Source organism: Callospermophilus lateralis, chromosome 11 (assembly GCF_048772815.1).
Source record: "Callospermophilus lateralis isolate mCalLat2 chromosome 11, mCalLat2.hap1, whole genome shotgun sequence".
NCBI classification, from domain to species: domain Eukaryota; kingdom Metazoa; phylum Chordata; class Mammalia; order Rodentia; family Sciuridae; genus Callospermophilus; species Callospermophilus lateralis.
This window is the reverse complement of record NC_135315.1, coordinates 86,800,513-86,825,919: the sequence shown is the minus strand read 5'-3', so window position 1 is coordinate 86,825,919 and position 25,407 is coordinate 86,800,513. Positions and strand designations below refer to the sequence as shown.

General features: G+C 41.3%; 1 protein-coding gene across 1 annotated transcript; it reads right to left on the bottom strand.

The window, feature by feature from the left end:
* Positions 1-3,896: 3,896 nt before the first annotated feature.
* LOC143410651 (SET domain-containing protein 4-like) lies at positions 3,897-24,660 on the bottom strand. The gene is made up of 12 exons (XM_076871458.1): positions 24,570-24,660; positions 19,502-19,597; positions 17,652-17,689; positions 15,270-15,358; positions 13,354-13,783; positions 11,975-12,149; positions 10,236-10,317; positions 8,992-9,072; positions 8,405-8,589; positions 4,570-4,698; positions 4,378-4,467; positions 3,897-4,015 (listed from the first exon to the last, which is right to left on the bottom strand). The coding sequence occupies exons 1-12, from the start codon at positions 24,640-24,642 to the stop codon at positions 3,897-3,899; spliced, it is 1,587 nt and encodes a 528-aa protein (XP_076727573.1). The 5' UTR covers positions 24,643-24,660.
* Positions 24,661-25,407: the final 747 nt, after the last annotated feature.

The window sequence follows — 25,407 nt, the reverse complement described above, 5'->3', positions numbered from 1 at the left end:
GGCCTCTCCCTGTCTGCAGATGGCCTTTGGTGTGTCCCCACTCCTCCTCCCCAGTGTTCAGTGCCAGTGGGGCTCCCTGTTCTCTTGTTTCCATGATGGCTTCCCATCCTAATTCTAGCACATTCTCCATTTCTCAACGGGCCACTACAGAAAACTCACCTCAAAAGACCAAGAGGGTGCAAGCTGCCCCACTTCTACCTGCACAGACCTGGTAGACCCCAGAACTGCTGTCTACACCACAAGCTGTCACAGGAAAGGCCCTCTCGGCCTCATCTGCCTCTCTGACATCTCTTCTCCAGAAAGTGCAGCCATGGCCCTGTTTCCACTGGGGGCCGTCACCACCAGGCTCTGACTGTGGAAGGCCCTAAATTTTCAACATGGAAATAATCTTGCAAATTGAGATGGATCATAACACCATCCTGGGTATCTATGATATGTGTAGCACAAAACAATGTGTTATGATAAAAATTTAACATCACTGATATAAAATCAAATTTTTCCTTCTGTATCTTAGATTGGATTAAATATTATCTCCAAGATAATGTCACTCCTGACAAGCTTTCTTGAGTTATAAAAAGAAAATTTGGGTTAGAATGAGGAAATAGTTAGCCACCTTTCCTTCCTTTTCTTCCCAGCCCCAAAATCCTTGATACACAGATAATAAGGGTGGGAGCTACAAGTTGTTCACTGCTTATGAAGTGAGCTTTTATCATTGATGCTGTTTGCCTTTTAGATTTATTCTGAGATACATTCTTTTTAAAAATTTTTTTGTAGTTATAGATGGACATAATGCCTTTATTTTATCTTTTTTTAAAATGGGGTTCTAAGGATTGAACCCAGTGCCTCACAAGTGTTAGGCAAGTGCACTGCCACTGAGCTACAGCCTCAGCCCCTCTAAGATACATTCTTAATAAGAAAGACATCAAGGAATGGACAAAGAATGTGTAAATACTGTATCACTCCTGAGCAAAATCAGCATGTGTGTCAGTCAGCTTTCTATTACTATAAATAAATGCCTGAGATAGTCAACTTAAAAAGAGGAAAGGTTTGTGTAGGCTCACAGTTTCAATCCATAGTCATTTGGCACCATTGCTGTTGAGGCTGTGTGAGGCAGAACATCGTGGGGGGAAATGCATGGCAGAGTAAACTGTTCTCCTCATGGCAGGACTCAAATGACAGAAAGAGAACTGGTGTCCTATAGTCGCTTCCACGACACACCACCAAAGAACTCACACCTCCCACTAGACCCACCTCTTCACTGTTACACCACCTCCAGGTCTGATCACACCAACATCCAGGCTTTAGGTCATGGGCCCACTGGGGCCATTCCAGATCCAAACGTAGCCATGAGGTGGGAAAATCTCAGACTCTCACAACTCTTCATTTTTTCCCAAAATCACTATTTAGATTTCCTTTCATACAAACATCACAAGAAAAGTCAGACAGTTTCAATTTGTCAATGTTCCTTTTGAGCCAGGGCAGCCATCTGCAGCTCTGGAGAATCAAGGTGTCCTACTGTGTCTCTTCATTCTCATAAACCTGAAAAATCTGTGAATTCCGCCTGTTGTGATAATTACTGGGTAATATTTATTGGAGTGCATGCTTGCTTCATTATCTGTGGACTGCAGAACTATCCTCACCCTAGCACTCTCCATTTCTCAGGGTGTGAGTGTATGTGTGTGAGTGTGTGTGTATGTGTGTGTGAGAGGGTGTGTGTGTGTACTAGTTATTGAACGCAAGGATGTTCTACCACTGACCCACACCCCATCCATTTTATTTTTTATTTTGAGGCAGGGTCTTTCTAACTTGCCCATCTGGCCTCAAACTTGGGATCATCTTGCCTCAGCCTCCTAAGTAACTGGGATTAAAGTCAGGTACCACCACACAGAGCTTTCCAATATTTTTTTAAAAAAAATAACAACATGTTTTAAAATAATCAATATTTTAAAAAAACATTCCTTAAATACATTTTTAAAATAATTTTCAATGATGACATTAGCAACATCAGCCTTTGCCTAAAAAGGACTAGTTTTTTACATCATTACATGGCTGCCTTACTCAAAGTGGGGATAAATGTGTTCATGAATGTTAACTGGCAAAAGGCAGTGTCATTTCCTTTATTTCCCTCCCCTCACCCTGAAAAAAAAAAAGATAATCTAAGTCCTAACCCCTAGTACCTGTGAATACAAGTTCTTTTGGAAACAGCGTCTTTGCAGATGTAACTAATAGACCTTAAAGTGAGACCGTCCTCCTGAGTAAACCCCAACCCAGTGACAAGCTGTTACAGGAAAAAAGAAGGAGAAACAGATACAGAGACAGAGAGAAGGTGATGCGACCACAGAAGGAGAAACGGGGGTGACGTACCAACCAGCCAAGGAACACTAAGGGCTGATTCCGGCGACCACCAGCAGCTCCAAGACGGGCACAGAACAGATTCCCCCCGAGCTTCCAGAGGGAGAGTGTCCCTGCCCACATCTGCATTTCAGACTTCTGGCTGCCGAGATTGTGAGAGAATAGGATTCTCTTGCTTTAAGCCATCAAGTTTGTGGGGGTTTCTTAGACAGCCCTAGGAAACTAATATATGCGTGTTGGGGCAGAGAGAAAAGTGCCTCCTGGTGTAGGTCATACTTGATCTGGGTTTCACGAGAACCAAAGGGCAGGATCTCTTGAGCAGCAGCCAAGCACATCCACGCCATGATCCAAAAGAGGTTGTTGGCCACTTGGAGCATGCCCAGTGTACTCACCTGTAGCCACCAAACACAGGCAAAGACCAGTTGGGTCCAACCCAGAGACCAAGAGAAGGAGCTCTCCAATGGCTGTGCTCTGGCCCCAAGCAGACAACAGGAGCTGCCCAGTAGAGTGTAAGGCCGCTGCTATAGGAGTCCAGTCCTCACTTACTGCATGATGTCTAATTCTTCCTGCTCTCTGGGCCTCAGTGGAATCAGATGAGTCTAACCTGCTGGCTATATGGTGTCTGCACCACAAAAGCAGGTAGCTTGCAATGGAGATGGCAGGAGAGGGCATTGCACTGGTTACCACCATCCTCAGGCATATTTCCACCCAGAAAAATAAGTATTTTTTTATTGGTTGCTCAGAATAATAAATATTGTCATAGAAATGCACATAAAATGCTAAGCTTGAAGTCATAACTCAATAGACAACAACCTGAAAACCCATGAAAATTTATCAGAGAGCCAATAAAATAAATTACGGCCATGTTTTGAAAATGGCGATTCATGGGCTGGGGTTGTGGTTCAGTGGTACGGTGCTTGCCTGGCATGCATGAGGCACTAGGTTCGATCCTCAGCACCATATAAAGATATTGGGTCCACCTAAAACCAAAAAATAAATATTAAGAAAAAAGAAAATGGTTATTCATGTGCTGTGGTTACTTCTCAGGTGCAGTCTAACTTCCCCGTGAAGTTCTACTTCCTGCAGGGACCCCCCCCTCCCCCAAACAGAAAGGGGTTGGAAGGCTAAAGAATGCAGACATATCATGTCTGCAAGAATCATTTTTTCAAAGATCAAATGTAAGATCTTCTTTCAACACAGACAACTGCTTTGAGAGTTTGCATTTGGGCAGCCTCAGCACAGCCCCCTGACAAGCACCACGTGGGTGTGAGTGGTTGTAAGAAATAAAACAGTGGGGAAAACAGAGCAGGATGAAAGGGATTTTTTTTTCTTTTGGTCTGCTGAGAACTGACTGCAAGTTACACGTGCAGGAGGGAAGGCCCGGCTTCCTGACAGTGCTGAGCCCATGCGATCTGGACTTCTAAGGTGACTTTTGTTTGACAGTAACAGGAAGGAGAGACAAAACTCAGTTTTCACGTCTCTTCCCCCTTCACAAAGAAAAAATGTACATAAACAAAGGAAGGGACACCGGGTCCTGTTCCCCATCATTCTGCAGAAGATGAGCTAATGGGTGAACACGGGTCTGTGAAATCGGCCAGCCAGCCCGCTGCAGCTGCCCGCAGCTCCCTGGCCTCTGTGTGAGCCGTGGGCAGGTCAGAACTAGCTGTGGGAACCAAAGTCACAAGAAAGAGAAGGCCCAGCCGGCGGTGCCAGTCAGTTGTCTGCCCCCCACATCCCAGGTTCCCTCCTTTCCTGAGGCCCTCCCGTTCCTGAACCCCAGATGCCCAAAGCAGAGGCAGAGTCGGGTCCCTGCTGCCACTGCGTTCCCAGCTTCCTTCCCCACACCTCGCACCCTAGACTCCAGGGAAACTCCTCCCTAGACTCGGCCTCAGGGCCATGGGGGTTCAGAGAGCCGATGTGGAAATGTCTGGGTGGGAACAGAATGCCCAGGACTCAGAGCAGGTCTGCCTCCTTCCAGCCAGTGGCATTGGGCAAACAAGAGGCTTTGCCTACTGACCAACTGACCTGGACTTTTCTCATCTACTGGGAGGACAGCCGTGTAGCCAGAGGATGGAATCAACTGCTGGATGGTAGGCATTGGGGACTGTGCTGGCACTGCCAAGTAAACACCACAGCCGGGCCTGCTGGCGCCTGGGGCCCTGCAGCCAGGGTTTGGCCGTGCTGACACCTGCAGCAGCCCCAAGGCTTTCTACCCACCCTGCACCTGCAGATCTGCTTCTTCCCGATGCCTGTGAAACTCATAAGTGTGTGTTGGGCAGAAGTGGGTTCGGTAGCCCAACACCCCTGAGGCTCCCGGCATGCCAGGTCCCACCACCTTACCTGGCACTGCCAGAGATTGTCGGGAACAGTCACATCCCTAAGGGGCAAACCAGTCACATCTCTGAAATTCAGGCCTCGTGGGTCCTTTGACCAGAGCACAGGCCTGTGTCACCCTTAAGAGCAGCCATCTCCAGCAGCCCCTTCTGTCAAGGGAGGCATTCCCAGTGGGGCCATGCAGATTGCTAATCGTCTCACTAAATGGCCAAGATACTAGTATGGTGGTCCCTCAGTATCTGCCGGGGATTGGACACAGGACCCACCCCATGGACACCAAGATCCACAGATGCTCAAGTCCCTTACATAAAATGGCACAGTACCTTCATATAACCACATGTATCATCTGTAGATACTCACGACACCTAGTACAATGTAAGCACCGTGTAAATAGCTGCTATTGTGTATGGTTTAGGGAACACTAACAAGAGAAAGGTTTGTAGATGTTCAGTACAGGCACAATTTTTTTTTTTCAAATATTTTGATCCACTACAGGTGGAACCTGTGGACAGAGGACCCACTCACTGTGTGGCAGTATCTCACCACACACCTCAGGCTCAGCTTTTCTAACTTTCATGTTCATGGAAAATTGTTCCCAAGCAGATTCTGATTGGGTGGACTCGGGGGGCCTGAGAACCTGCATTGTAGGAAGCTCTGAGTGCCTTTGATGCTACTGTCTGCAGCTCCCCCTTTGAGGAGTGGGGTTCTAAGCAAGCAATCCTAGCAAGGGGTGCTGAAAGTGCTCATTTTGCTTCCTGGGGACATTCTGGGGGCAGACACTTCTTCCACAGACTTCTACCCTGATAAATGATAAAAGATGGAGCCTAGCAGTTCCCCACTGCCAGTATTTTGCTCCTACTGGTATAGAAACATTGCCTTCTGAATACGACATTCCCACTCTTGAAAAAAATCCCAGTCATTTCCATGAGAGCCCTGGCTCCCAACCAGGCCACACAGGGTGGCTACCACAGCAATCAAAATTCACTTGTTATTCCAACCGGAATGGTCTTGAGCAATATCTGAATCCCAAACACACAACCAGGGTCCCCACCAATATATTCTTGCAAACATTTTAAAAAGTATTGAGAATCAAAAGCCCAACAAAATATTTGTAGATACAGACAAGGTTATTTTAAAGTTTACAGAGAGTGGCAAAGAAATTAGAATTAGGTAAAATGACTTTGAAAAAAATAAAAATAAAATGGAAGGATTCTATCCACCAGATGTCAAGACTTACACAGCTTCTGTAAAAAAGATCACAGAGTACGGATACAAGGATACATACAAAGGTCAGTGAAACCCAGAAATATGCCCAACTTATTTGTAACAAAAGTGCAAAACCAATTCAATGAAAGAATGGCCTTTTGAACAAGTGGTGCCGGGACAACGAACCAACCACCAGCAAAAAAAATGAACTAGAACCTAACCTTTACACCTGTATATAAAATGGATCAGACACTTAAATGTGAAAGTAAAAAGCCGTGGGTGGGTGTGGGGAGAGAATCTTGGGCTCTAGGGCTAGACAAAAATTTCTTAGACTTGACATCAGTAGGACAGTGCACAAAAGGAAATGCTGATAAACGGGACATCCTCTAAATCAAGAGCTCTTTGTTCTGCCAACAACCACGTCAAGAGGACGAAAAGACAAGCGACAGAGGCCGTGGTGGGGTGCAGGGGATTTGCAATCATGTATCTGACAAGACTAGAATATTAAACAACAACAACAACAACAACAACAAAAAAAACCTCTTAAAACTCAACAGTAAAAAAACAAACAAACAAACAACAACAACAACAACAAAAACAGTCCAAGTAAAAAGTAGATAATAAACATTACATTGAAGGGGATATTCAGAGAAATGCAAATTAAAACTACAAGGAGACAATATTGCATACCTGACAGTGACATACCTATTTGGTGACACCAAATGCTGAAGAGGATATGAAAAAACTTGACCATTCATACATTGCTGGAGGGAATGAGATATGTTACGTTCTCTCTGGAAAACAGCTTAGCAGTTTCATACAAAGCTGAATATGTAATTACCATACCCAGCAATTGCACTCTTGGGCATTTATGCCAGTGAAATGAGAATCTAGGTTCACAAAAAAATCCTGTACAAATTTCATAGCAGCTTTCTTTATAATATCTCAAATCTAGAATCAGCCCCCATGTTCTTCAATAAGTAAATGGTTAAATAAATTGTGATCTATTACTCAGTAATAAAAAAGAAATAAACTATTTATACATACAGTCACTCAGATAAATCTCTAGGAAATTATGTTGGGTGAAATAAAACCATTCAAAAAGTTCCACACTGTTTTGAAAGTTTAATTCCATTTATATAGCATTCTGAAATAACATTTTAGGCACCAAGGCTAGGTCAGTCATTGTTGGTGTTCAGAGACCTGCCTCGGAGGAGGGGGGAGCTGGAAAGAGAATGTGGTTATAAAAAGGGAATATGAGAGATTCTTGGGTTGTTGGAAACATTCAGTATGTTGATCTGGTGGTAAATCCAAGAATCCACGCAGGTGATAAATTTGTGCAAGTGAAAATAAGGAAATATGAACACGATCAGTCGACTGAATCAATGTCGACATTCTGGTTGTGATATTAAAATAAACTTTATAGAAAACTTTACTAATTGGGTGATACTGGACAAAATGTGCAAGGGATCTCTGTATTAATTCTTAAGTTGCATGTGAAACTATAATTATCTCAATAAAAACTAATTAAAAATATATACAAAGGTCGGATAAAGAGTGGTGCTCTTTGAGGTTACTCTGTTTTTCCACCACAGGCATCGTATCTAACACAATGGCCTTGTTGTAAAAATTGAATAAGAGGAATTGATGCCCTGTGGTTACTTATCAACATACCAAAAATAAAATAAAGAAAGTATATTTCTAAAGATAATCTCTAAGTTCTATAAAATGCAGTTTTGCAAGGTTACTAAGTGTGGTTGTGTTTAGTTGCTGGGATTACAGGTGCCACTGTCCCAGCCACAGATAACTGCTGACTCCCCCAAAATTCAACTATTACTAGCCTTCTGGTGACTGGAAGCCTTAACAATAATATAGTCGATTAATACATATGTTGTGTGCTGTGTGTATCATACATGCCGAAAAACACACAAAGGCTGCGAGAAATGGCTTTTACTGTGATATATAACTTACTGCAGAAACAAATGCTCAGGCAGAGATGATCAGCAGAGTTTTAAGCAGACATTCTAAACACCAAACATCAACAGGAGGGGTACAAAAGTATTATAGTAACACAACATTCACTCACTGAATTTTTATGCAGTTAACGATTTAAAACTGCATCTTTCTGATGTGTTTGTGCATAAATTTTGATAAAATTTAACTTTCTGTATATTTATGGTGGCAAATGATAAAATAGACTATTATCTATACATATTTGATGTTTTCATAACATAGCTAACTTTTTCTTAATTTTTAAAGTAGTTGTAGGCGATGCAGTTCATCTGTAAGATTTTTCAAATTACTGCAAATTTCCAAAAAAATCCATGTATAAGGACCCGCACAGTGCAAATCTGTGCTGCCCATGGTTGAGATCATCTATTTCCCAAGTTCCTAAAGGAAGAGAAGAAGGCAGCATCATGCACAGCAGGCAGCACTGTGTGAGCACCAACTACATCCAGCACCGTGCTAAGAGCAATTTCTAAGCATTATTCATTTACTCCTCAGGCCTCACCGTCTTCAAGAAGTCCTTCCTCCATGCTGGACAGCAGCAAGATGAAGGCTGCTTCCCTGAGGAGGCCCCAGGCTGCAGCAGCCCTGTGCTGGGCAGAACATGCCCAAAGGTGCTGACAGGCGGCTGCTGCGAGTGGCACTGACAGCTTCACAGGAATGCGAGGGAGCCTGCCGGGGCTCCTCCACCTGTCTCCCCATGGAAAACTCTAGGGCTCTTAACACAGCTTCTGGGTCTGCCCTGGCAACTGACAGGCAGGGTTGTGTGAGGAGCTCTGCTGCTCCCAGGAAAAGCAGAACTACTCTGAGTCTTGATGCTGAATGGTGACACTGCTCACAAAAGCCATCAGGTCACCAGCACAGAAACCCAAGAGTTGAGAATGAAAACTTCCAGAGCCATGTACGTGATTATGACTCTAAAACCAGAATGCCAGAAACGGTTGAAACAGTAAAACACGCCCTGGATGAGTCAGTTACATACAGAATGGCCTTTCTTTTTTCTCTGTTTGGCTATTTAAATAAAAGCCAAAACCCCCCCAAATTGTGTCTAGGTTGTGGCTACAAATTCAGACCAATACACGTGGAACTTACAATTTTTCAGCTTCCAGACATAACAACTTAAGAGCTGTGAGTAACCTCCAAGACGGCCCATCCCATCCAAATGTCAAATTTCTAAAAGTAGAAAAACAAAGACATTTCTGTCATTTCAGTATTTCATGACACCATGACAAATGTTTGATAAGCCAAACTTTTTTAAAATGAGGTCACACAGAACATTGTTACCTCTATGATGTTGGTCAAAACAATACTTAAGAATAAATACTTAATAATACTTAAGAATAAAGTCTAAGAAACAGAAAATTCTCTTTTTAAATTTTTTTAAAGAATAAAAAGCTGCCGGGTGTGGTGGCGCTCATCTGTATTCCTAGCAGCTCAGGAGGTTGAGTCAGGTAGATCGAAAGTTTGTGGCTAGTCTGAGCAATTTAGCCAAGCCGTAAGCAACTTAGTGAGACCTTGTTTCAAAATAAAAAATAAAAGGTCCAGGGATGTGGCTCAGTGGTTAAGCACCCCTGGGTTTAATCCCTGGTACAAAAAAAAGAGAAAGAGAATAAAAAGCTATCTTCCAATCAATTTTAGTAAGAAGCAAAACTTGGTTAAGAGATACACAGCAAAGGGGCACAGGACAAAGTTCATAGTGATGAATGATGGAAGAATCTGGATGCTACCACAGCCAGACAGCTCTCACTCAATTGCTATGTGAGAGCTCTCTTAATTTTAAATCTTAATTTTATCCTCAAAGAAAATTTGGAAGGGAAAACCCAAAGGCCTATCTACCCGTGTAGTGTGGAACCACCAACCACCCCTTCCCCAGAGCCTGTACCATGATGCTGGTGACTGGTTTTCCTGAAGGCCATCCCACCTTGCCACATGGCAAAGGCAGGGGATTCTCTTTTAATACAGTATTGAATAGTTCAAGTTTGTTTTTTTTTATTTTTTTTATTCTTTTCTTTTTAGTTGTAGTTGGATGAAATACCTTTATTTTATTATTTTTTCGTGGTGCTGAGGATCGAACCCAGAGCCGCTCACATGCTAGACGAACGCTCTACCACTGAGCCACAATCCCAGCCCCTCAAATAAGTTTCTTTAAAGTGTCTTAGTCCTGTGTCCTCTCCTCCACAACAGTGAGCACCACTTTTCTGCACACAGTAAGTGCTCAACTAACACCTACCAGTGACGGATGGAGTTAGGAGGTGTCTCATGGAAAATCCAGCCCTCAATTTTTTCATGAAAACTTCCTAAAAGAGTAATTTCAAAAGGGAAAGGGAAACACTTACTCTATAAAGCCATGATCTTTTAGAATGGAAATCTTTTTGTTCATCTGTTTATCAGTTGATGGAAGATATTTAACAAGTGTATCTGCATTAAAAAAAAATTCATACAGAGATTTAGGGTATAATTCACACAAAAGTTATCTTCCCTCTCCATCTGCACTTACTTTCCTTCCCATTAGGATCAAGTATAAACAGTTTTTCCTAAGTCACACGAAGGAAATCTACTCTTCAAGTCCAATTCACTGAGATCATTATTTAGTCCCTGAAAAACTAAGAATTCCAAGGCCTCAGGACAGAACACCCACAAGCTGAGTTCATGTTCCCATTAAGTCAATCAATGAACAAAACCAGGTCATTAAGGCATGATAATAACTTGGAAAACCACAACCAACAAAACACAGTCTTCTAAAAACATCAGAGAAGTCTTGTAACAAGAGTTTTTAAAAGGCAGAATTCAAATAGCATAATAATGACTAGTTGCGATTACAAAAAAAAAAGCAAATATGTAAAAATTGACAGTTATTTGGAGAATAGGACAGGGTAAGAAGGGTTTTTTCTTTCTATGGTGGTAGGGCCTAGCACATATTAGGCAAGTGCTCTACTACTGGACTGTACCCAAAGCCCCTTCTTTATTTTTTAACAAAAGGGTGACTTTTCTTCAAATTAATTTATTTGACAACTATCATTTCATAACCATCAATATTAAAGTTATCAGAATTCTGAAGCATGAGCCAATCTCAAAGCAAGTTTTCCAAGAGACTCTGTAAGGCCCAATTTTAGTCGTTTTATTTATATTTTGAGGAGTATTATTAGTCTGTGTAAAGGATGAATATATAACCTTGACCATTTGTATGTCCCTTTCAACTTACACATGACCACTTCAAATTATACACTGGGGAAATCTCTAGACATTTCTTCATGACCTCCAAACCACCTCTACTACTTCAGAAGAAAAACAAAAATCAGCCTTCTATGTACTATTTCTAATACTAAATTTGGAATTTTCACATCATAAATTTAATGACTAAATTATTATTTTAAAATATTATCATCAATGACATGGCTAGTTAGCAGACCACAAAAGAACACAAGCGAAATCAATTTTTTTTTAAACCATGGCATTAATCTCCAAACATAGGATTACATATTACACTTACCTCTTTGATTAGCACTGTGTCTTAAAGATGTCTTAACATTTTCATTCCCTGCTTTCTAATCCTATCTTCAGTAACAAGGCTTCAGTACAAATATTTCCATTTCCTTAGATCTAATAATACTATACTTATCTCCTTAGCAATCTTCCTTTCCTTTTGCATTGTCCAATATGGTGGCCACTAGTCAGAAATGGCTTTCAACCACTTGAGATGTGACTTGCCTTACTAAGGAATGAATTTTAAATATTAATTTAATTGTAAGCAATTTAAATTGAAACAGCTCCATGCACCCAATGGTCACTGTATGGACAGTGTAGGTCTAGGTTTCTTCCAGTATAGGCCTCTGATCTAGTGCAATAAAACTCTGCTCAGTTCTTCTTATCCACTTTATCAACCAAAGCTTTGCTGTTTTGAGTTCAATATTGAAACTGCACAGTTAGAAACAATAAGGCTAGCTCTATCTAGGATGAAGTAAATGATGTATAGGTATGTTTCAAGGTTTTACTATTTTTAATAAAATTCAAAATAACAACATATCCAAGTGGGACAAGAAATTGTCTTAATAAGAAAAGCAAAATTGATTCCAACCTCTTGAGACATAAACACAAGCATGAGGATTGCAGGGGGAAACAAAGCCATACTCCAGCAGCAGCCGCTGGTTGTCATGCGGACCATAGCAGATGAATACCTCCTCGTGCTTTCTACAACCAGAAGCTGTTCTAATTTCATAACAACGAGTCTTCTCATTAAATGCTGCTTTTACCTAGAATGGAAATTTGTTAGAGATTATTTTAAATATAAAACTAAAAAGCTGAGCTGTGGCCTCTGTCATAAGTTATTTTTGGGTAATTCTTTAAGACTGTACTAACCATTCTTAGAAGCTCAGGAACCCAGGCCACACACCCACAGGCCGCAGTTCGTGATCTTCCTACAGTAGTCTATAAAAATCACTGCATCCTACGGCACTGCACACCCTGGCATTATTCGTATGTATCAACAGAAATACCCCTCTGACCCCTGACCTCTGTGGGTCACACTGTGGAAAAGGCATCTTTCTGTAGCAGGAATAATTGGACAGGCCAGGCATTGTCCTGGGCCTAAGCAAGCACAGCAGGCCTCCCCAATCTCCTCTCACTGGCACCTCTGATGTTCTCGTGGCACATGTCACATAAAGGGAAGAGCACAAGCAGAGCCAGCCATTCGCCTGCACAGCGCATCCCTCGTGCACCCCTCACCCACAGACAAGCCCACTGATGGGAACTCCTCTCCACCCTGAAAGTCAGCCCTTTACCTCAGCATACCCATTTACCCTGCAGACACACCCATCTTCCATACCTGCCACCAAAAGAAAGGGCAGGGAAAGAGGGTATCTGTAACTCTGTGGCTATCTCCCAAAGCAGGATTCTTCATGATTTCCTGACTCCTCTCCCCACAAATATTCATCCAATTAATAAAAGTTTACCAAACATCTATTATATGCCAAACTCTGCCCTAAGCCCTGGGGTTCCAAAGAGAACAAAAAGTCCCCATCCACAAAGATTTTGCTGCTTAATTCAGGAAGGAGGAATCCCTCAGTGATCAGAGCAAAGGTTAATGCTCTGACAGCCATGCCACCAAGTGCAAAAGGGATGGGACAGGAAAGAAGCTAGACCTTGGCCCCGGTCTAGAAGGAGCATGAAGGAAGGAGGACTCAAGCTGCTGGTAAAGGTAGCCTAGAGGATGGAGCCCGGGGCTCCTGAGGCCTGGACAGCAAAACGGAGAAATGGGGCAAAGAAAAAGCATTCCAGAAGGACAATGGAGTCAAAAAGAAAAACCCAGAATGCACGAAAGACAGATGGGTCCCATTGATTTACCCGAAGTCAGCTACACTTTCCCCATTGGTCTCACTCACTATTCAAAGTCACAGATTCTACACATTGAAATCTTTCTATCAAAACAGAACATGTGTCACCACATCAGCTTCTCACCTGGACATGAGGGCTGTGATTCAACAAATCCAGGTATGGAGCAAGCGCACAGGTATCCGGCTCTGCGGAAAGGCATTCCTGCTTCCTAGGCCTCAGGTACACAGCTCTGGTGTTGACAGTGCACCAGGCCCACAGGAGGGCACTGTAGCTGAAGATGCTGTCAATGGGCTCTGCAAACAGAGGCTGCAGGGAAAAGAAAAAGTCTCTGGAGGAGGTGAAAAGCTTCTGCACATGGGCTGGCTGCTCTCCAGTCTTTGCTTTTAACACATTGGGTAGAAGATTCACCACTTCTGGCTCCAAACAAACAGGGCAGGTGTAGGTCTTGGGTAAAATCTGCAAGTAAAGCTTCCAGAGAGACCGGTCCCCAGCATGCCTTTCTGACACTAAAAAGGTGCACAGAGCCAGCAGAGGAGATGGACGAGGCTTCCACCTTGAAAAATTAAGGTCAGATTGAAGGAGTTACTCTGACTTGAAATATGGAATAAGCTAAGTACTTTGGTTTGCTGCAGGAAGAATTTTGCTCAAATGGTCAACACACCCTACGTTGACTTAACATACCAAGAGAACTGTCTCCTTCCTTAAGGCTCTTCTCCAAAGCACATCCCGATCAGGGACCTCAAAAAGCCACATTTATGTGTCAGAAAAGCTGACTCTACAGATTCCAGGACTGTTTACAAGATTTTTTACATGTTTTTGAAAACAAAAATCAATAAAACACCTCTTTGCTTTCAACTTTGTTCTCCTGTTTGAAAGCTTTTGTCATAAGCCATTGGTTTCACCTGGATAAGGGTATAAAATACAGTGGGGGAAAAAATTGGTGGGAAAAAAACCTAGACGTATACCATCCAATATACGGACCACTAAGTATATGTAGCTGTTTATTTAGAATTAAATTAATATTTAAAAGTCAGTTCCTTAGTATGGTAAGTCACATTTCAAGTACTCAAAAGCCATTTCTGCCAGTGGCTACCATTTTAGACAATGCAAAATAAAACACCTCTGTCATTGCCCAACATTCTACAGAACGGTACTAACCTGGACAGGAAACTGAGTGAAATCATAATACACTCACTAAACTTACGTGCTCTGTTAGAAATTACATAATTTTGGTTAAATAATTACTGATAAAATATCTCATGTGGCATGAATGTGTTTAGAAAAAGTTATCATTAATCTTTTAATATCCAAATATCCAGATTCTTATACTGAGATGCATTCCACCTAAAACTAAAGAATGAATGAGAAAAGATTAACCATAAGGGCAACCTTGCCCCCAATCAGCCAATACAAAGATGCAAGGGCGGGTGCCCAGAGCTGTCCTTGGGATTAAGCAACAGCACAACCTTTCAACCCCATAATGTAGAAACTCCTTCTGCTGAGGTACACCCAAACCAATGCCCACCAGAAATAAGCCAAAAATACTCTCAGCTTTCTTAACTCCCACTTCACCTCCTCTCTCTACCTAAAGAGAATTAATTCTTTCAAAATATTAAAGCTCTTCATAGTTGAGGAAGAATTCAAGCACATAAAAATAAGGGTTAAACTAAAAAAAGGGTTAACTAACCCCCATGGGTACCTACTATGACCAAGGGAACAACTGCTACCTATTAAGGCACTTGGCTGTGATTTACATATATGGTCCCACTTAACCTCCACTTTCTAGTTAGGTGATGGGTCAGGACTCACACCTGTGTCCCCTGCAGTCTATTAAAGACTTCAAAATGCAGTTTATGTGCATGAAGAATAAACTTCTAGGACAGAATATACCTTTCAATTTGCATTCAATTGAGGTCAGATATTTATCTACTAGACAAGCATCTGGATTCTACTGAATTGTGCCTTGGATAACACATTTGCCATGACAAAGGCATTCAGGAGAAACACTGGCACCAGATCAACATGATGTGGCCACTTACTTAGTAATGTACACCCCTAAGTAGCTTCGAATCACTGTTTCCGTGGTGAGCAGGCAACTCTCAGGCAACGAAATAATCATCTGTCCCTCCTTGCCAAAAAAAAAGTAAAGTTTAGGACGCCAGCATTTTGGGATGGACTTACATATTGTGAAGTCACTGATCCTGCAATCATCTACCCAAAAGTCCCTACTACTTGCCACATGAGCCCAACAGTAGGCTCACTCCCAATTCCCTGAGTCAGCAGATGAGTTCTCTCCAACACTAGGTTCAACAACCACACAGAATTAAAGATTCAGAATGGGAATGACTCCCACCCGTCAAACCAGCACAGGAAGGAAACATGGAAACACTTGAAACCATATAGTTCTTCTAATTTCTTATCTGAGGAACCAGTGATACCTGGGGGCATAGGCACAAACCACTCAAAAAAGTTCCATCCAACAAAGCCTGGCACAGCAGCATGCTGCTTAGTTTCAACTATTCAGGAGGCAGAGACAGAAGGATCAACTGAGCCCAGGAGTCTGGCACCAGCCTGTGCAACATAATGAGACCCCTTTCTCTTAAAAAAAAAAAACTATCCAGTGAAATCCAAGTGAGCAGGCAATGGCCTAATCTCTGAGATCTGTGCCAGAGAGGGCAGCCCAGCACACAGATTCTCATTATACCACTTGCAAAAGTGTACATTTTCGTTTCTCTTACTAAGATACAACCACGGAGAGGAAAAAACTATGACAAAAAGTAACAAACAGGCACTGGACACTGGAGACACTGGTAGTGTACAACATTATGGAACCAGTAACAATCACCAAATAGAGCACTAAGAAGCAGATAGAAGAACCTGCCTTCATTTTAACCAGCATCAGTAATTTAACCAGTCAACAAATTATCTCAAAGCTCTTTGAGGTTCAATTTATGGTTTCTGAATCTATAAAGCAGGTGATCAGTGTAGACATCCCATGATCTTCTACTTTAAAAAAATAAATAAATAAAACATCCTATAACTTGATTGGTAAATATCTCTTTAACAAATAAATTCTCCAGGCTATACAGTTAAGATCTGTGCATTTCACTACATGTAAAATGTCTCTACTTTCAAAAAGTTTAATTAAGAAGTCACAGTTGAAAGTACAAGTGAAGCAACTACCAATTATCGTTTAATAATTTCAACAAAAACTACTTATAGATACTGCTATATATATGAGAGGTCTATTTCTTCTACTCAAATTCTGCTTCAAATAAGTCAAGGCATAATTGACTTATTATGCCTTTCTGAAAATATACAAAATATTGCACAACAATGTGAATATACTTAACACTACTGAACTGTACATGAAAAAATGGTCCAAATGGCAAACTAAGTTTTATGTATCTTACCACCATTAAAATTGAAAACTAATAAAAATATAAAAGCAGCACAATAGAATACAACATCAAAAGGTATCATTTTCTTAGCTGAGTTTAAAACAAATTAAATAAAGGAATTAAAAATAAATTTAGGGTCGGAAGGTGTAGCTCAGGGGTTGAGGGAGGCTTTGCATATAAAAATACACAACACCAAAAAAAAAAGTTTAGATAAACTTAAGGTAAAGGAAGCAATTAATTTCTAACTTTAAAGAAAAGTATGCATCACATAATGCTCTAAAATACCACAGAGAAAAACTAAAAGGGACCTAAAGATCATCTCCTTATTTACCAGGTAAGGAAACAGAAGCAGGAAGGACTGGAATCTCGTTGCCAATCCCAGAGTTGGCAGCAACCCCTGGATCAGGCCTTGTCCCCAACTTGCTCAGGCTCTCCTCCCGTACCACGAACAGCACCCCTCACGCATCTACAATATGACCTGATTTTTAAACCTTGATGTGGTGAAGCGTTAGGAAGAGGCCTACACCAAAATGACTTCTCTCTTTCTTCTCCTAACAAAGTCCCATTTAAAGAGCAAGGGGCCAAAGAAAAGGCAGCAGGTTTTTGCCTCCCAAGTAGCCGCCAGGCCGAGCAACAGAACACTGGCCAATGGGGGCGGAACTGGGAACATCCTTCCAGGGAGGGTCCCTGCACTGCCTTTTCCCCTTGCTCCCTCCTTTTGCTCCAGGAGCCTAGACAGGCTTAGGGAGGGACAGAGAGCTAGAAGGAGTCTGAGCCTCTGAAGGCCACAGGTCTGGCCCCTCTAGGCTTTATTAAATGACAGCAAAATACACTTCTGCACTGTTTTTAAGCACTGAGACACTCGGTTTTGTCTTTTATATGAAGCAAACTTAACCCTACTTGACGGAATCGTAAGAGAAATAGTTATAAGTAAAGTACTTTTGATTCACTTTATTTGAACCACAAAAACAAAGCACCAAAATCTGTGTTAGGTTTCAAGGACAAAAGAGAAGTTCTCACCCGCAGGGGTGTTCTGCTCATCAGCCCTCTTCCTGTACCTAAGAAAGCAAACATGGAAAAGAGGTGAATATCTTCAACTGTATCTTCAAGGTCCTAGAGAGCCCATTTTGAAAGAAAAATGTGAATGAGCTCCAAAATTACAAAAAGCTGAAGATGTGTGTCCTTAGCCCTCCACTCCCAAGGGAGAGGAGGTCAGGAAGCTGTTCTAGAAAACATCATGAACTCCTTATTATATTAAAATCAATCTGATAATGTGGCTTTCACAGATCATTCTTTGACTCCCAAAAACAGAAAATTAAACATTCTGTTAGAGCTAGCAGAAACCCTGATACAAAACAACTAGGTCAAAGTTGTCAGAACCAAAATGGAGTTAACTTGTGCCGTGAAGGAAGGGTCCTCACACTTGATTGCCTGACAATAACAACTGTCACAAAAGATTCTGCCACAACCACAATCTAAAACAAAAATACTTCTGTGAGGATAATTGCCAGCAATTGTCTGTTCAACCTTGGAATGATGCCACCCTTGTTATTGATCCTTACAGCCAACAAACATTGTTCATTTATCTTACCCAAACCTTCTCATTCACCTTTAAAAACCCTTATCTTCCTCTGCCTCCCTGGACATGCCAGTAGTTCACTATGGCCTGCCATTCCTGAGTACACTGTTTTGGAGCCCCTCTCTGTTGTTATTAACTCAAATCAAGCAATTTAGTCCAAACTCACCACATGTAGCTGATTCTTGGGGAATAACATATCATTTCACTTGGCCAGAGGCACACATGGAAATCATCTATCTTGGGACACACGGAGGAACTCATTTTGCTCAAAGTCAAATTAAAACTGAATGATAATGTTAATGGCCAGAGGAAGCATTCAGTAACATATACTTTTACATTTTCTATAAGGTAAAATGTCTGTATCCTGCCCTGTGATATAGAATTTCAGGGCCCTTCTATCACACAACTCCTTCTCTGTACTGTGGCAGACCCCAAGTCCCTTTGAAGGGCATCCTGGTGTATTCTACCATTATTTCTAGCCCACCCATGGGCACAGCAGGGTATCCTTGTATGCAGGTGTGTACTAATAGCAAGCTATCCAACTTCTGTGACAGAATGTTCCAGAAGAAAATTACAACCTAACCTCTACAATGAGCTCTTCAATTCCCATATCAGAGGTTAAAATGCCTCAGCTCAGGTGACTGTGCAGCCTGTAGCACTGATCAGCTCCTTCTCCAAGACACTGAACTACACACCTGACACCAAGCTGAGGGACAATATGAACTGAGGGCCCTCCCTCGCCTACAGAAAACTATGCCAACTCACTGGGGCCAGGGACAATCCCATTAGCCTGCATGCTTGAAAAATCCCAGGAAACCACCACAGGCAAGGTGACCAGCACACAGGTCACCCAGTATCTTTCCTATGATGCCTAGCTAGGCATTCCCTGCAGGTTGGGGTCCAGGGCACCTGCACTTCCACTGAACAGACAACTAAATTTAGTGCATAGGAGACCCAGAGTCACGGTACTGGTCCTGTCAATACCAGAGAATCTGGCTCAGTTGAATTCGTAGCTCCCCTCCCACAGGTGTGTAACATATCGTAATGTGTCTTTTATGTCCCTGTCCAAGACTTCATCTTATTTTTATATTCTCATTCTCCTTTTCCTTTTGATTTCATCATTCTGTCATTTCCCTTCACCTACCATGTACATTTATATTTACAACAAGGTGAAGCACAAACAGTGTAGACAAGTCAAGAAGCCCACCACCCAGCAACAGATGTACTGTCAGAGAGCGCTCCACCCACTCCCATCTGAGAGAGGTCAGCAGAGCTGAAGCACAACTCTTACCTGGAAAACGAGCAGGAGTTAAGTTCCTATCTTCAAACTTCCTGTTTTTCAGCCACTTCTTTAGCTCTATAAATTCAGACTTGTAGCTCTCATTCACTGGTTGGGAGAGGAAAAAACATGCTCATTAAAATTACTGTATACTAAGAACACCTATAATCAAGAATATCAGACGGACTGATCATAAAAGGTTTAACATCAACTAAAACAGAAAGACTATTCATTATATGATCATTTCCATAGATGCATAAAAGCATTTCATCAAGTCCAACATCCATCCTGATAAAAATTCTAAGCAAACTAACACAAGGAAACTTCCTCAGCCCAGGAAATAATATCTAACAAGGACACAATGGTGACAAACTCAGTGCTTTCAAGACCAAGAGAAGTGTATCTCACCTCTCCCTTTTCATCAACACCAGTAAACATAAGAAAAACAAACCGAAGGAATGAAACAGGAAAGAAGTAGTAAACCTTTCCTTATTCTCAGAAGACATGAGCACCCATAGAAAAAATCTAAGGGGAGTCTACAAAAAAGCAACCAACCAGCCAGGCATGGTAGCATACACCCAAAATCCCAGCTACTATCGAGGCTGAGATGGGAGGATTGCAAGTTTGAGGCCATCCTAGGCAATACAAAGAGATACAATCTCAAAACTATGAAATATAATAAAATACAAATACCAAAATATTATGTTGCAGCATATCAAATCAATTCATAAAAATTCAATGGTATCTCTACATATGAGCAATAAACAAAAATGAATATTAAAAATATCATATGAAATAGCATCAAAAAATATATAATTCAAGAACCTAAAAAACAGATAAATCTAAAAAAATGTAGACCTGCACAATAAGAACTTCAAAATATTACAATTAAAAATATATAAATAAATAGATTCTTATAAATTGAATATTATTGGCCTCCCAAAATGAGTATGTTAAAGTCCTAGTCCAACAGTATTTGAAGATGAGCCTTAGGGAGTTCAGGTTATGAGGTCAGGAAGTCGTGAGGGTGGGGCCTTTACCAAGGGATCCCTGCTCTTACAAGAAGCAAAGAAAGAGGACTGAGGGTGTAGCTCAGTGGCAGAGTGCGTTTACCATGTGTGAGGCTATGGGTTCCATCCCCCAACACTAAAAAGGAGGGAGAGAGATGGTCTGCCATGTGCAGACAGTGGTGATGCAATGGTCACCAGCCAGGAAGACAGCACTCACCAGGAACCAAATCAGCAACACCTTCACCTGAGGTTTCCCAGCCTCTACTACTAAGATATAAATTTATATAGCTGAAGCCCATTCTATGGTATGTTGTTATGGTAACCCAAGCTGATGAAGACCAAGAATGAAATAGATTCTAATCAAGTTAAGACACATATGGTACACCCTAGAACAATAACTAAGGAAATAATCCAGAACAACAAAATGAAAAAACAATAAAGAAATGAAAACAGTTCACCAGAAAATGCTGATTTCATACAAAAGAAAACAGTATAGAAGAAGTACTGGAACAAAAGCAAAGATAGGAGACACACAGAAAACAAAATGCAAAGTGGCAAATGTCAGTGGATTAGGAAATTTGGGGAAAAGCAGAGTTTGGTAGGCTAGATTAAAAACAAAATTCAAGTATATCCTGTCAACAGAGACATTCAGATAATGCAAGTAAAGGATAGAAAGCCCCAGAGGATGCTCAGCACCTAGGAAGCAGAAGTGACTACTCCAACAAAAGACCAGCAAGACTTTCAAGCAAAAGTCAGTAGAGAGAGACATTTATAACAAGGAAGGGGTTCATCCATCAGGAAGACATAACAATTACACACAGATAGAAACCAAACAGCAGAGCCCCAAATATTGAAGCAAAAACTGGAAGAATTAGAGGGAACAGTTGACAATTCTACAATAATCACTAGAGACTTGAAGATCCTGCTTTCAATAATGGGTAGTTAAGCAGAGGATCAACAAGGAAGCACAGAGAGCACAAGGACCCAGCAGAATGGAAGGAGAACTGCTAAACACGTTACCCACAGCAGCAGAAAGTGCATTTCTCTTAAATGCACAAGAAGCATTCTGGATAGATCACATTACAGACCAACAAAAGTTGGCAAGCACATGGAAAACTGGGACTCTCACAAACTGCTATGGGAGCATAAAACATACAATCACTTGAGAAACTCACCCATGCTGCAGTTTCTTACAAGTTAGAAAGAAACTCCTACTACCACTCCCACCTACGTAGTTATTCAAGGAAACAAAGGCATAAGTCCATGCAAAAACTTGCACACAAGTGTTTGCTGCAGCTTCACTTGCAATGGCCCACAACACAAATGACTACAGTGCCCAGTTTGAGGGAAGCAAAACTTGAGCTCTACAGTAAGGGTCTGGGGATCTGCAATTACTCTGGCAAAAGACAACTACCAAGAAAATAAAGACAGAATTTTATTCACCTGTACACACAGATATTCACAGAAAAATGCAACTCAAGGAGGTGGTTAAATTGTGGGGCTTCTGTACCATCTCATTAGGGTACTTTGGTGTGGGAGAAGGCACTTATGGGGAAATGAATGGCCTTAGAAAGACACAGGCCCTCAGAAGAGATGAGAAATATGATAGTCTTGTGATGATCCTTATTAAGGTGACTTCTCATTCCAGTGCCAGGTTCTCATCTCTAGTGATAGGAATCAATCTTCTCAACTTCCAAAACTTCTGGGCAGAATCATGACCAGTGAACACCACTCAGAGGCTTTGATTTTAAACAACAAGTGAATGAACTCAAGGAAAAAAGGAAAACTTACACATATACAATATATTATACATCCTTCCATCATCAACAGGATGAACAAACAATAAAGGCATTCAACAATAAAAGAGAACAAAAGCAAATAACAATGTGAAATTATTTCAAAATTAAATAAAATAAACCACATTTTTAAGAACAGGACACACTGTGTGATTCTAGTGACACACAACATTATAAAATGCAAACTAATCCATTGTGACAGCAAGTATTTAAGAAGTTACTCAAGAAGTGGGGTACAGAGGGTTCAGCCAGGGATGGTAGGAAGTGATTATTTAAAAAAAAAAATGAAGGGCCTGGGTTGTAGCTCAGTGGTAGAGCATTTGCCTCGCATACGTGAGGCACTGGGTTTCATCCTCAGCACCACATAAATAAAGGTATTATGTCCATCTACAGCTAAGAATATTTTTTAAAAAATGGAAATTTTATAGCATAATGACTTCATTTATGATACACATACCAAATTATATACTTTAATTATACAATATTCATTATGAGAATTATACCTCAGTAAAATCTTTTTTAAAAATGCACAGGCATGGTTGGGGCTGTAGCTCGGTGGTAAGGCGTCTGCCTCGCATGTGTGAGGAACAGGTTCAATCCTCAGCACCACATAAAAATAAATAAAGATTATGTCCAACTACAACTAAAAAAAAAATGCAAAGGCATAAGCCTTCCAACGTATGTAATCAACAACAAGGAAATAGATCTTGTGGTAAGAGCAATAAATTAACAAGCATAATCATTTTTTATGTGTTTATTTTGAAATGTGGTAGTACTGTGTTGCCTAAACTGGCACTAGAGCTCCTGGGCTCAAGTAGTTACCCACTCAGCCTCCCAACAGCTGGAACTATAGGTACCCACCAGTATGTCAGGTTAAATGAGAAATTTTTTAAAATATTTTTTAAGTTATAGTTGGACACAATACCTTTATTTTATTTATTTTTATGTGGTGCTGAGGATCGAACCCAGAGCCTTGCACTTGCTAGGAGAGCGCTCTACCGCTGAGCCACAACCCCAGCCCTTAAATGAGAATTTAATGAGCAACTTTACATACATAAACACACACAGATAAAGACACAGCTTTATGGTAGCCTCTATGAAAAAACATACACTATATTGCTGACCCTCAAAAACTAGTACGGTTTGGAAACAAGAGTTTCATGAGAAAGCTTGGAAAAATATTAGATCCTCAAAGAAGAGTACACCTAATAAGGATGATTGCAAAGACTAATGTCAATGACTAGTAGAAAGAGCATTATCAAAAATATAGGACCTCAGCTCAGTTCTGAGCACAGGAGAGAAAGCAAACAAGCTGGGAGAAGGAAAGGAGACGTTCTAGGCTAAGGAGAGAGATCGGCAGAGCTGGAAGTGTGGGCCCCAGAAGAGGTGAGCAGAGATGACGTATTTCCAGGATATCGAGCAGCCAAATTGGAGCTCCACTGGTGAGAGACACGAGTGCCAGGCAGGAGGTAAGATCTCACACAAAAGGCATGAGGATCCCACGACACACCTAACCAAACAGGCAACACAGACACAATCCCTCAGGAAAGCTGCACCAACAGTGACAAGTAGACAGCAAAAGAGGATGGAGGCAAAGGAGCAGTGGAAATCATCCCAGGGGGCAAAGGTAGAATGGGAACAAAGCTAAGAAAGATTTAGTTGGCCACAGGCTATGGAGGGCCTCAAAATGGTGCTGACATGCTTGGGGTCAACTAGGAAGAGTGTAACTAATTTTATACAGAAACGATTTACATTTAAACAGCACTTTTAAGTTGTCCAAGCACTTTCACATAGATTGGGAGTGATGAATTTACACCCCCACTTTTATACACTACACATAACTAAGGTCATGGCAAGCCACAGATCCTGGGTCATCCCAGAGAAAACTACTGAAGCAATAACTGAAATATATTCATAGCGGCACCCAGGGTTGGAAAGAATACAAGAGCACCATTAAAAAAAATGCTCTTTAAGAAACAGTACTTTCGGGCTGGGGATGTGGTTCAAGCGGTGGCACACTCGCCTGGCATGCGTGCGGCCCGGGTTCGATCCTCAGCACCACATACAAAAAACAAAGATGTTGTGCCCGCCAAAAACTAAAAAATAAATATATATATAAAAATTCTCTCTCTCTCTCTCTCTTAAAAAAAAAAAGAGAAAGAAACAGCACTTTGGAACAATATCTATCTACATGGCTTTGAGAAAAGCTATGTACATCACTGGACGCTAGACAAAAAGAAGTTCTGTTTTACTAATAAAAAAACAAAACCATACCTCCTCTTGATTCAGAACTTCTGAGGTGTTTTCGCCTCCTGATCCGGCTTGTTCTCCCTCTTCCCTTCTGCATACTAAACTGGAGTTTCTGTGTAGGTGCCCAACCTAAAATACAAAGCAGGTCTTTGTCTTACTTTCCAGCTGGATGACAATCACCACCCTTGCACTGCTGAATATGCAAACATACACTTGGGTAAGCTGTTTCTCTAATGTGCTTTTTGTTCAGGAAATGCTTGTCCCATGAGCTAAATCAAGATCTCTTCCATAAAGGAGACCCCATCATATGGGTCCCTCTGAAACGATTTCAGCCTGAGGCCTTAATGAATGTTGATTAATGACAGAAAACTTCATAATTTCTTTCTTTTTTTTGGTATTGAGGACTAAAGCCCTTTTTTGTATTTCATTAAGGCAGAGTCTCAATAAGTTACTTAGCATCTTAACTGTTGCTGAGGCTGGCTCTGAACTAGAGATCCTCCTGCCCCAGCCTCTGGAGCCACTGGGAATACAGGTGTGTGCCACCATGCCTGGCTCATAAACAGGTGCTTTGGTGACCTGTAAGATCTCTATTGTTTTCTTGCAACCTCTTATACTTTATCATTACCTCATTAAAAATTTCCATTGGAAAATCACCTTGAAAGGGCAACATAGTTAGAATCAGCTCTGTGCAAAAGACTTTCGGGCAATGATACAAATACCTTATTTCTGGACTGCCCAATACAGTAGTCCCTGACACATGTGAATCTTGAGTACTTCGATTGTGGCTACTGAAACTGAAAACAGAATTTTTTTTTTCCTGGTACAGGGATCGAACCCAGGAGAACTTGACTACTGAGTCACA